This window comes from Hemiscyllium ocellatum, chromosome 1, assembly GCF_020745735.1.
Source record: "Hemiscyllium ocellatum isolate sHemOce1 chromosome 1, sHemOce1.pat.X.cur, whole genome shotgun sequence".
NCBI classification, from domain to species: domain Eukaryota; kingdom Metazoa; phylum Chordata; class Chondrichthyes; order Orectolobiformes; family Hemiscylliidae; genus Hemiscyllium; species Hemiscyllium ocellatum.
Genome location: NC_083401.1, coordinates 82,274,817 through 82,286,970, shown reverse-complemented (window position 1 = coordinate 82,286,970; position 12,154 = coordinate 82,274,817). Strand labels below are relative to the sequence as shown.

At 39.3% G+C, this 12,154-nt stretch overlaps 1 protein-coding gene across 1 annotated transcript in view; it reads right to left on the bottom strand.

Moving 5' to 3' along the window:
• ipo11 (importin 11) overlaps positions 1-12,154 on the bottom strand; it is a 476,887-nt gene that overhangs the window by 309,690 nt on the left and 155,043 nt on the right. Inside the window, exons 9-11 of the mRNA XM_060823716.1 lie at positions 10,874-10,944; positions 6,173-6,365; positions 1,345-1,497 (exon numbers count right to left, since the gene is read on the bottom strand). Of these exons, the coding sequence (XP_060679699.1) occupies positions 1,345-1,497; positions 6,173-6,365; positions 10,874-10,944 (417 nt within the window). The remainder of the gene's footprint in view (positions 1-1,344; positions 1,498-6,172; positions 6,366-10,873; positions 10,945-12,154) is intronic.

Genomic DNA, 12,154 nt, shown 5'->3' with positions numbered 1-12,154 from the left:
CACTCAAGTGTTCTCACTCCTTATTCTTCATCAAATGTAAGAGTTCCTTCTTCACAGTGATCAGTTTTTCCTTCAAATACTTGTGATGCTCATTAAACTTTGCTTGTTTTGACACAGCAATTTTAGGGAGTGAGGCAAAATCAGCAACTGTTACAATACTGTCCTTGCTATGTAACCATCTGTTCTGGTCAAATTATTACCTAGTATGAACGCACAGTCCTAAGACTGTTCTTTTGAAAGACTTAAGAAAACATCCATAGCCTTACCCATTAGAACACATTGTAGAATTAGATGTTTGCCCACATCAATTTTGTAGCAGCTTTAATGAACAAGATCAAATAAATCCCAACCTATTATTCAGTAAAGTTAGGAATTAAACAAAGATCTTGGTTAAATCAAACTCATCATCAACATTTTCAGGTTGCCTTTCATGCCATACATTATCTTGACTTGGAACTAAATCACTGTTCCATTGTCGCTAGGTCAAAATCCTTAACTCTCAACCTAAAAGCACTGAGTCTTTATACTACCAGAATTGCAGCAGTTCAGAATGGCAGCACAACACTATCTTGTACAGAAAACAATGCCTAACCTAGCTAACTATGCTTACATGCCATCAAGTCCCTTCATGCTGCTTTGTGTTTCTAGATCATGGTTGATCACCTGATATATTCCCACACTATTCCCATGTCCTTTGCTAGTGAGTGGAAATATACCAATCTCTAAACTGAACATAATTAATGACCACGCTTCCATAGATCTCTGGGGTAGACAATTTCAAAAATTCACCATCTGCAGAATGAAGCAATACTAAAGATTTGGTTTTGATGTCTAGAAACCAAACAGGTAAACATAGGTAACCTCCTAAAGTAACACGTCCTCAAACTTTTAGGTATATTATACTTCAAGATGTATCAATTGCTTTTATCTCACTTTTCAGTTAAGATCCAATCACTAAAATATTCATTTAAAAAAACTGAAATACATGAACCATGAGCTACATACTGAGAAGCTTTTATCTTACATAATTATCTGTTCAACATACTTCACTGTACTTCAGCTTTGAACTGTAAACACTAATTGGAGTGATCGTTTGAATAAAAAACCCTTCTAATCATACAAAAATTTGTATAAATTTAATTCTGAAATATATAAGACATACATTTGTGATATGCTTCTAGATAATTTAAGAATCATAAAAACCAGTAACTTGAAATGGAATATTAGAAGTGCTGCATCAGATTATTTAAGATGCAAAATGTTACCTCAGCAGATATTTCAACTGAATTATAGATAATAAAACATGTACATTTAAAGCAAATTTCGTTTCAACTGAAATCTCACCAAAGCCCTCAGGATCTTCCTCCCACATAGACAATTCCTCTGGAGTCAGAAGGAAATATTGAGATACCAGTCTTCGACAGATTTCAGTTAAAGTTGAATAGTTGAAGAAGCACAATTTGATCTTGTGTGCTTCCAAAGTTTCAGGTTTGTTTTCTAAAAATAAAAAAAAATTGCTAATCAGTTCCAAAATCTTAGAATTACAACTAACTTTCTACTTGATCCATGCTCTCAATCATTTCTGTCCATAAATGTCCTTTGTCAATCAGATCAGAATTCTTTGAGGCTTCTAGTCTTTTTACTTGTTCATGGGATATTGGTATCACCAAATCGGTCAATACATTTGACAACCTTAAATATTCTGAAGAGTGTACTGGAAGTGAACATGAACCAGAGTACTGCTGGTAAGGGAGTTCCAGGATGGTGCTTAACATTATGCAATTGCCAACAAACACCCTACCTTATAATTAACCTCAATTAATCCACTGCAAAAACAGCTTACCTGCGACCTAGGAGAACAACAAAGGTAACAGTTAGATTAGACTTACAGTGTGGAAACAGGCCCTTCGGCCCAACAAGTCCACACCGACCCGCCGAAGCGCAACCCACCCATACCCCTACATTTACCCCTTACCTAACACTATGGGCAATTTAGGTTGGCCAATTCACCTGACCCGCACATCTTTGTGACTGTGGGAGGAAACCGGAGCACCCGGAGGAAACCCACGCAGACACGGGGAGAACGTGCAAACTCCACACAGTCAGTCGCCTGAGTCGGGAAATGAACCCGGATCTACAGGCGCTGTGAGGCAGCAGTGCTAACCACTGTGCCACCGTGTTCAAGGATCTGCAATCCTGATAAAGCCATCCATGAATTCTGGTGGACAAGGATTGACAGGAGGAGGGTTCTCAAATATCCTGAACTTTAATGGTGGGGGAGTCCAGCACATCAGTGCAAAAGACGAGCCTGAAGCATTTCTATTTGTTAAGGCAGCCCTTAGCCAGAGGTAGCACAAAATGGCTGCCTATGGCAGTATCAGAGTGAAATCATAAGTTAGGACAATGACAGCTTTGATAATGAGATAAGCCCAAGGTAACAGATAGAACAAAGAAGCTTATAAATTAAAATATAGGATGTTTTCTGCAAACTATCAGTGGCAGGTATCTGTAAGAGCCAGTGTGATAAGAGATGTTTGGCAACAGCCAGCCCAGTGTTTGTAATTTAGCAAGAATTATGATCCCACAATAAGGGAAACATTTTAGGTAATAAAGTATTGAGAAAATAAGAAATGCGATCTACACCTAACGTTAAGGGATTTGGCTGAATTCCTTTAAAAGAAAGGACTATGGATAGCGGAGAACAGTCCCCATCGTGTTGGCAAGGGGGACTGAACGACAAATCGGTAAGCAGTTGATCTCTTAAGGGCACCAGCTTGAATTCAAGAAAATAAACAATGACAACTTCCCAATCTAAATAAGCAAACCTAGATAATGCTTGAGACACCTCAAAGGAATTCTCAAATCCAAGAATCGAGGGGTGGGCGAGGACAAAGATATCTTGTAAGATCTTAGGAATTCAGAGAAGATTTAAGAGCTGGGAAAGTGATTAAGTTTCAGTTTTATGAAAAGATATTGATGCTGTTTATTAAGTAAAAGAGTTAGTGTAAAAATATCTGGAGTCAGGACAACAACTTTTGTCTTCGAAGCAACCTCCTGTTTAAAACACTTATATTTGCAGCTAAAAGATAGAGGGGCAATGTTTTGTTTGACATTTCAAGGTCGGGTGAGAAAAAAAGCTACTCATTGGCTAAAGAATTCTAACATTAGGTTTGACTACATAATTTTATATATAACTAACCTTATGTTTGAACTGACATTATGAATTTTATAGCAATTAGGAGGAAATTAGCATCTTTTTCAGTCTCTTGCAATAACTGCAACGATAGAAATGCTAATTAATGGGAGATGTTCTACGATCCCAAGGACACATTAGAAAGCCGCATGGGAAACACCATGAGATCATGGGAGAACCTAGGGTTGTCCACAGCAGTGTCCATCATTGCTCAGATGTCTACAGGATTTGATGTTCAAGTTGAGGGATAGAACAATGACATCAATGTTGTACGCCGTGACTGGAATGTGAAAGATATAAAAGTTCTGTACTCGGCAGGGGAAGCCAGAGTGTCACGGAGTGTCTTTCAATCTGAGCCATGATTAAGAGGGCAACTGGGCTCCACATGAAAGCCAGATTTGGAGCACTCTCTGGCCTCGCTTACACGTGTGGGAAAGGACCTCTGAATGAAATCGATTTAGTGCTACTGAACACAGGGCTCAAGATTCCACTTTGACATCTTGCCCCAATTGTGCACAGTGCACGATACATCTTGCTCTCCCCTCCACTGAAATCTCACATTCTGGTACCAGTCTTCAGTTAATTGAATTACTTCATGTGTTATTAAGGAATGGTCGAAACCACAGAAAAGATCGAGGGTCCTGACAACAACAAAGCAGCAGTACTGAAGACATCAACCAAAACAGGACCAGGTTGAACCAAGCTGTTTCAGCACGGTTACAAAATGGCCCAAATGTGCCCTGTTCACACACTGTAGGGCAAGTCAAATATGGGCATGTACCTCAATCTATCCTCTATCAGTCAAGTGATAGAAGGAGTCAGAGTTATCAAGCAACATTTGTGAAAAAATAATTTGCTCACTGATACTCAGTTTAGATTTTTCCACAGCCTTTCAACTCTTACCTCATCATAAGCATGGTCTAAACATAGACAAAACAGCAGAACTCCAGAAGTAAAGTACTTTGTATAAAGGCAGCATTTAATCAAGGAGCCCTAACAAAACTGGACATCAACGGAAGTTAGGGGTAAACTCTCCACTGGTTAAAGGCTAGCAAAAAGGAAGTTGGTTGTGACTGTTAAAGGTCCAATGTCTTGAGTCCAAGAACAACACTGCAGAGGTTCCTAGGTCCAATTATTTTCTGCTGCTTCTCCCTCCCTTTTATAGTGAGACTTTAAGTAGTTTACTGATGATTGAACACGGGACTGTTCCTCAGATAGTGAAGCTTTCCAGGCCCATATGCAGCAAGAGCGATTTAGAATTGAAAAGTGGCAAATAACATTTGCACCACACAAGTGCCTGTTATGATGATCTCCAAAAATAGAAATCTAACCACTGCCCGATTATATTAACTTTCAGCATTATCTTTGCTAAATCTTCCACCATCAGTATCCTAGCAGTTATCATTAATGAGAAACTGAACTGGACTACATACACAATGATAGTGGTCACACCAGCAAATCAGATGCTAGGAATTCTGCAGTGAGTAACTAATTTCCTGCCTTTCCTATGACCATCCATGTGATGGAACATTCATCACTTACCTAGGTGAATGCAGCTTCAGCAACACTCAAGAAGCTGAACACATCCCAGATAAAGCTATTCACTTAATGACACCAAGTCAACCATGTTGAAAATTCAATCCCTCCACATACAATATGGACAACAGGTACCATTTCTTAGATACACTGCAGCAACTCACCAAGCTACCTTCAAAAGCACCTTCTCACCCATTACCACTATAATTTGGAAGGTCAAGTGCAGCAAATGTGTGGAAGGACTACCACCAGCAAGTTTCCCTCCAAAGCCACACACCATCTTGCCTTGGAACAATACTGTTTTCGTTCATTGTCACTGGGTCCAAATTCTGGAACGCTATTCCCAACAACATTGTAGGTATCCTTACACTGTACAAAGTGCAATGTTTCAAGGACAAAGTTCACTACCACCTCGTCCAGAGCAACTAGAGAGTGGTAATAGTGCTATCGCAGCTAATGAATGAAAAATAAAAGTTTTCAAACTACTTTAATAAACTTGCAAAATTGACTTTTAGTTCAGAAATGAACCTCAAGAAAAGAAATTTACAAAAAGTTGTGCACTTTTGCAAGAAGAATAATGCATGACATATATAATTTGAATAATAAGTATCCAAACCAGTTTGAAGCAATGAAATGTAAAGTGTGGATGCACAAACAATAGAGCTTAATAAGACCATGCCAAACACTGAGGTTAGTTTCTGGAAGGATAAAGTAGAAAAGCAGTGAAGTATTATCATCTTTGCAGAGAATTTATGTTATACTGCACCTAAAAATAACCTAGATTTTGGGCAATTCTAGTCTTCATATTATGAAAAAGAGAGGGGGCACTGGGGAAAATGCATATGGAAAACAAGAAGAATTGAGAAACTCTAAGGATCAAGAAAAACTGAATATCTCAAGCACCTTTCTCTGGAAGGCTGACCTGTTGGGAGTTCTTTGAAACACTGATTATAACTTGATGCATTATGACAAGTCCAGGATACAAATGAAATGATCCATTTGCTTCTGATATGTTTAATTAAATTAATTTGGTGTATTTTAAAGGAAAGGCTTCAAAATATTTCCCTCAGAAAAAGTGGAATGTTCATATTATCCTAGGTGATAATAAAAGATCTACCTTCAAGGCATGTGATTACTTCTATTTAAAACAATCTTCCGAAAATGATTCCATGATTTACATTGCATGTGCTTCATGTGACACTTTAAATTCTGAAACAATTTCTTTTAAATAAATTGCAAAGCAATTTCCACACCAATGACAAAACCCGTTGATTAAATTCTAGAAAACAGAAGTGAACGTAATACAAACTCGCGCATTCAGCTGCAAATTATTTTCAATAAAATAATTATCTAAAACGCAATTTACTGCAATCAAATTGATGAGCAATAATAAGGTTTTTATGCATTAAGGAAATAAAATAATATGCATTGAAGTACTTGTACCTTCAGTTTTCTTTGCCGGTTTGTAAGCATCATTTTTGACGATCATTTTAATGAGGTTCATGCACTGAACGATGAACCGCTCAAACACCACACCCTCACCAGCACCTGTAAATATGTAGCTAACAGCAAACTCCAATGATCTCTGAATCAACCCGATGAATGAAAATGGGTGATAGTCCAAAAAGTCCAAAAGCTGCAATTAACAAAGACAGATATGTAACATTTTAAAGTTGATGAAAAACACAGCATACTCAATTATTGTCCAGTGTGGTTAATAAAGACACTAAACTTTCTGGAAGAATTACTTGAAAATTTCAATGCAGTGAATATGTCATCAAATGAGCAAACCCCTTTGCACTGTCATGTAATATTTGAGTTGCAATCAAGAATCATATTTCCTCTAAAGACATCTTCATTTACTTGGAATGTCATGACATTTAAAATGGTGACAGGGCCTTGAAATAAAATTAAAACATGAACTGAGAGAAGACCATTCAGTATGCTTCGTCAGAGCATATTTATATACACCCTGTCCAGGTATGAGTGGGGCAGTGGTAGAGTCGTAATGTAAGTGGACAAACAATTAAGATCAGAGTCTAATTTTCTGTGCATATAGGTCTGAATTCCACCAGGACTAATATGCGAATTCAATCAAATCTGGAATTAAAAATATTCATAAAGGTGATGTAACAAAGTTATAAAACAACGTGGTTCACTAATATCCATTGGAAAAGCAATTCTCTACCTTGACCTGCTCTGCCTTACATGTGTCACCACACAAACAACAAAGTGGTTCGCTCTTAAATTCCCCTAAAATGGTGTTAATTTGTACCAAACCGCTACTTAGTGAAAACAGGGATGGACCATCTGACATCAAACAGGCAATCAAAATCAACAATGAAAACACAACCCAAATGCTGACAAAGTCTTCCTGACATGTTAGGTCTTGTGCCAAAATTAGGAGGGCTGCCTCACAGTCCAGTCAAGTAATTATCTGACAAGGTATTTAAGGTATGATTCCACGAGAATGCTTCAAATACCACCATCATTTTTGGATCTGCTTCGTCCCACCATCACATCACACCCAACAATGTTTTAGCACAGTGGTATTCAGTGTGAAGGCATTCCTCTGGGAATCCATAACATCAACTCCAGACCTTATGAAATACCATGGCATGAGGGCAACTATATAATTACTGTGTACCACTTATCCTCTGCTAATGAGCCGGTATTCCACTATACTGAACATCTCCCAAAGAAGGCACTGAGGTGGAAACGGACCAGAATATATTCTCAGCGAGGGTATACAATGTCAATGACCAACAGCGGTTCCACACCATCTCTACTGATAGAGCTGACTACATTTTAAAGAACATAGCTGGTGAATTAAGTCAGTGGCAAGTGGTTAGGGAACCAACTGGAGGGAAAAATTTACTTGACCTCTTTGTCACCTCTTTTCCACCTCCAAACGGACCCCACCACCAGGGATATATTTCCCTCCCCTCCCCTATCAGCATTCCGCAAAGACCACTCCCTTCGTTACTCCCTCGTCAGGTCCACACCCCCCACCAACCCAACCTCCACTCCCGGCACCTTCCCCAGCAACCGCAGGAAATGCAAAACTTGCGCCCACACCTCTTCCCTTACCTCTCTCCAAGGCCCCAAGGGGTCCTTCCATATCCGCCACAAATTCACCTGCACCTCCATACACATCATCTATTGCAGCCGCTGCACCCGATGTGGCTTCCTCTATATTGGGGAGACGGGCCGCCTACTTGCGGAACGCTTCAGGGAACACCTCTGGGACGCCCGGACCAACCAACCCAACCACCTCGTGGCTCAACACTTTAACTCTCCCTCCCACTCCACCAAGGACATCAGGTCCTTGGACTCCTCCATCGCCAGAACATAACAACACGACGGTTGGAGGAAGAGCGCCTCATCTTCCGCCTGGGAACCCTCCAACCACAAGGGATGAACTCAGATTTCTCCAGTTTCCTCATTTCCCCTCCCCCCACCTTGTCTCAGTCGATTCCCTCGAACTCAGCACCGCCCTCCTAACCTGCAATTTTCTTCCTGACCTCTCCGCCCCCACCCCACTCCGGCCTATCACCCTCACCTTGACCTCCTTCCACCTATCACATCTCCATCGCCCCTCCCCCAAGTACCTCCTCCCTACCTTTTATCTTAGCCTGCTGGACACACTTTCCTCATTCCTGATGAAGGGCTTTTGCCCGAAACGTTGAATTTCCTGTTCCTTGGATGCTGCCTGACCTGCTGCGCTTTAACCAGCAACACATTTTCAGCTCTGATCTCCATCATCTGCAGACCTCACTTTTTACTCTTTGTCACCAATGTACATGTCTGACAGCAAAAAAACTCTATTCACTTTTAAATTAAGGCTAATAGTCCATTTAGCTTTTCTATTACCTGCAGAACTTGCAAGTCAACTTGATTTGATTTGATTTATTGTGGTCACATGCATCCAAGTACAGTAAAAAAGCCTTGGTGGTGAGCAATACAGGCAGATCACAGTAAGCAAAGACATAGAGAGTATAGAGTGCTTGGACAGAGTGAGGTATTCTGATTACACTGCACACGAGGTGTGCAAAGCAAGAAATATAACAAGAACAACATTTTATGAAGTTCAAGAGTCCATTCATCAGTCTGATAAAAGCAGGGAAGATGCTGTAGTTGAAGCCATTGGTGCATGTCTTCAAGTTCTGTAATTCCTGCCTGACGGAAGTGGTTGTAGGAGATCATTACTGGGGTGGGAGGGATCTTGGATGATATTGGCAGCCTTTCTGCAGCAAAGGGAAATGTAAATGGAGTCCATGGATGGACCATCTGGTTTCTGTTGTGATCTGGGTTGTCACACAACCCTCTGTAGTTTCTTACAGTACTGGGCAGAGCAGTTGCCTTACCAGGCTGTTATGCACCCAAGTTCACCTGTAAAAGCTGATGTGATTTCTGCATGAGGACTATCAAATCCTTCTATACTGTAGCTTTCTGCAGGTTTTCTCCACTTAATTAATATTCAGCTCACCTATTCTTCCTGCCAAAATGGATAACTTCACACTTTCCCATATTATATTCTATTTGCCAAGTTTTTGCCCACTCACATAACATGGCGACATTCCTCTGTAGTCTCTTTACAACACCTTCACTCGTGCCTTCGCACCTATTTTTGTGTAATCTGCAAACATGCCTGAGTCGACTCATTTCTCTCAAATTAATGTGTGCTATAATAATTACGTCCCAGCACTAATCTCCATGCGCCATCCCACTCATTATAGGTTGCAAGCCTAAAAATGCCTTATCTCAACTCATTATCTTCTATTAGTTAACCAATCCTCTCGCATCCAAACCTTTTACATCTACTGGACCCCTTTACCTACACTGCTTGTTACTGCCTCAAAGACTGTAATAAATTTGTAACACACAATTTCCGTTCATGAATCCATTCTGACTCTGCTTGATCATATGATGCACTTCTAAGTGCTGTGCTATTATACCTTTATTGTAGATTCAAACATTTTCCCAAAAACAGGCATTCAACTAACTGGACAATAGCCACTGGTTCTTTGTCTCCCTCTCCATATGAATACGGATGTTAGATTGCCACTTTTCTAGCTGTCTGGATCTTATGTGGAATTCAATGACTCTTCGAAAAATGCTACCAGTGCATTCACTTTCTCAGGAGCTACTCCTTTCAATATCCTTGGATGCATTTGATCTGGCCCAGAGGAACGTATTGACCTTTGGCCCCATTAGTTTCTCCTCATACTTTATCTGCAGCGATAGTTATTGTGTTTATTTCCTCACTGCATTTAGCCCCTTTATCATTCTTTACTGAAATGTTATTAGGGTCATTCAGTATGAAGACTGATGCAAAGTATTTTTCAACTCTTCTTCCATTCCCTGGCTTTTCATTACTTCACCAGCCTTGTTGTCAAAAAGGCCTATTTTCATTGTGCGAGTTTCTCTTGTGTGTTTTATCTTGCAACAGATGGTCATAGAGTCACAACATTTTGAAGAATAGCACCATCTTTACAAAATTAATTTCTGTAACTTTTGAAATATGTTTTTAAAACTTACATTTTGCTTGGACATGTGACACCCAATGATAAAAGACTGAATTACAGAGAACTGAAATCCTCAACAGAAGGTAAAGTATTTAATACAGTTGAATTAGAAAATGTTCAAACATGATTATTGTAATTAAGTTTTTAATATTTTCAAGTTCACATTCTTGCTTATCTTCACACTTTTCAGAAAGCTGCCAGATTATCAGCTAATAAAACTGACCTGAATGAGAGCAGAGATGGTCTTAGTTTAGAAAATAAATACATACTACTCTTAAATCTGTTATGAACTGAAAAACAATTTTAAATGTCTATAAGCATTTCCTTGCAGTAGCAGGCAAAGAGCATATTTACCTACATATAGCTTTATATTTTTACCTATAAAAAAATGGGAAATTACTTTGAATCGGTTCACATTTGGATTGATACAACATACTAATTACTAAACATTGTTTAATCTTCTGCTGTTCTCAAATATAATTACTGTTAAGTATCAGACTGATGTACTTTCTTTAAAAAGAACTATTGTAGAGTCTGGGTTCAAGTTCCATCTGCCATGGTGGTGTGTCACAACATGTCCAAACAATATGACTTTAGAAAAACTATATTTGCTTACCACTTTTGTGAAAAGAATAATTGTCTTCTCCAGCTTTTCACAGCATGTGCTCTCTGGGTTGACTTGTCTACCTATAAAAAGGATAAAATGACAAATAACTCAAAATGTACAAAATTATGCATTTAACATTATAGCAGAAAATCCGCACAACAAACATGCAGAATTCAAAGAGGATGGCATGCTTCTGAAGATGTTAGTGCATGAACACTTAAAATCCACCTGAAGCATACTGAAAACAAACAGACCATTTTGTGATACAATGTCAGTGCTGCCATTTTGGATCTCCACCTTCAACCTATATCCTCCCTTAAACTGAACACAACATGGCAGCATAATAAACCCTCAACAACTTTCCCCAAAGTAGCACTATTTAAAATAATTAAGTCCTTACAGGTTAGCTGTTGGCTTATGACAGCAATTCTATATATTTTGGATGCTTTCTACAATAGTCTTAAGGTTCACTACTCTATATGTACTACTCCTCAGATGCTGCCTGAACTGCTGTGCTCTTCCAGCACCATTAATCCAGAATCTGGTTTCCAGCATCTGCAGTCATTGTTTTTACCTATATGTACTGTCTTACCCACTTATTTACTTCTGCAGAAACCAGTTGCTCCCAGACACTGGCTTTCTTCTTGGAAGTGATGATGATAATAGGTAAAAGAACAGCATCTCTTTACAGCAGCACAAACTGATCAATGAGGAATTGTGGTCTCTGAATAAGGTTGCATCTGCCTAGCAATTCTTCTACCTTGACTTAAGCAACGACCAATGTTTGGGATATTCGCAATTCACTCAGGAGGTCATCATTGTATTCTATCATCTACTGCATTCATAGCTAGGGTGCTAGAAAAAGACAATAACTGCCAGTTACTGTCAAGACAACAGTTGACTTTCTCTTACCCACAATGCAAAAATCAGAAGACAAAAAAAAATACACATTTAATCCAAGTTTGTAAATTAAATCATTCCATATCAAAATGAACTAATCACCTGGCACTCCATTAAAGCGTTTTTCCATGTGCTTTTGCTTCTCTGCAATCAAACAATTTGTCTGTTGCTTCAGCTTGCTTGTTAGAAGATTGCTGATTACTGGTGCTGACAGCACATAAGCGAGGAGAATGCCTTCAAACAGATCTGAGCCGAGGAAAATCCAGCTACAAACTGGACCATACTGGCCCTGGGGTAGAGGGGAAGAACTCTTGGTTGCCATACAGGCAACTACAAAAGATGCTAATAGTACATCAATGATACAAGCACTTGAAGCCAATTTCACTTGTA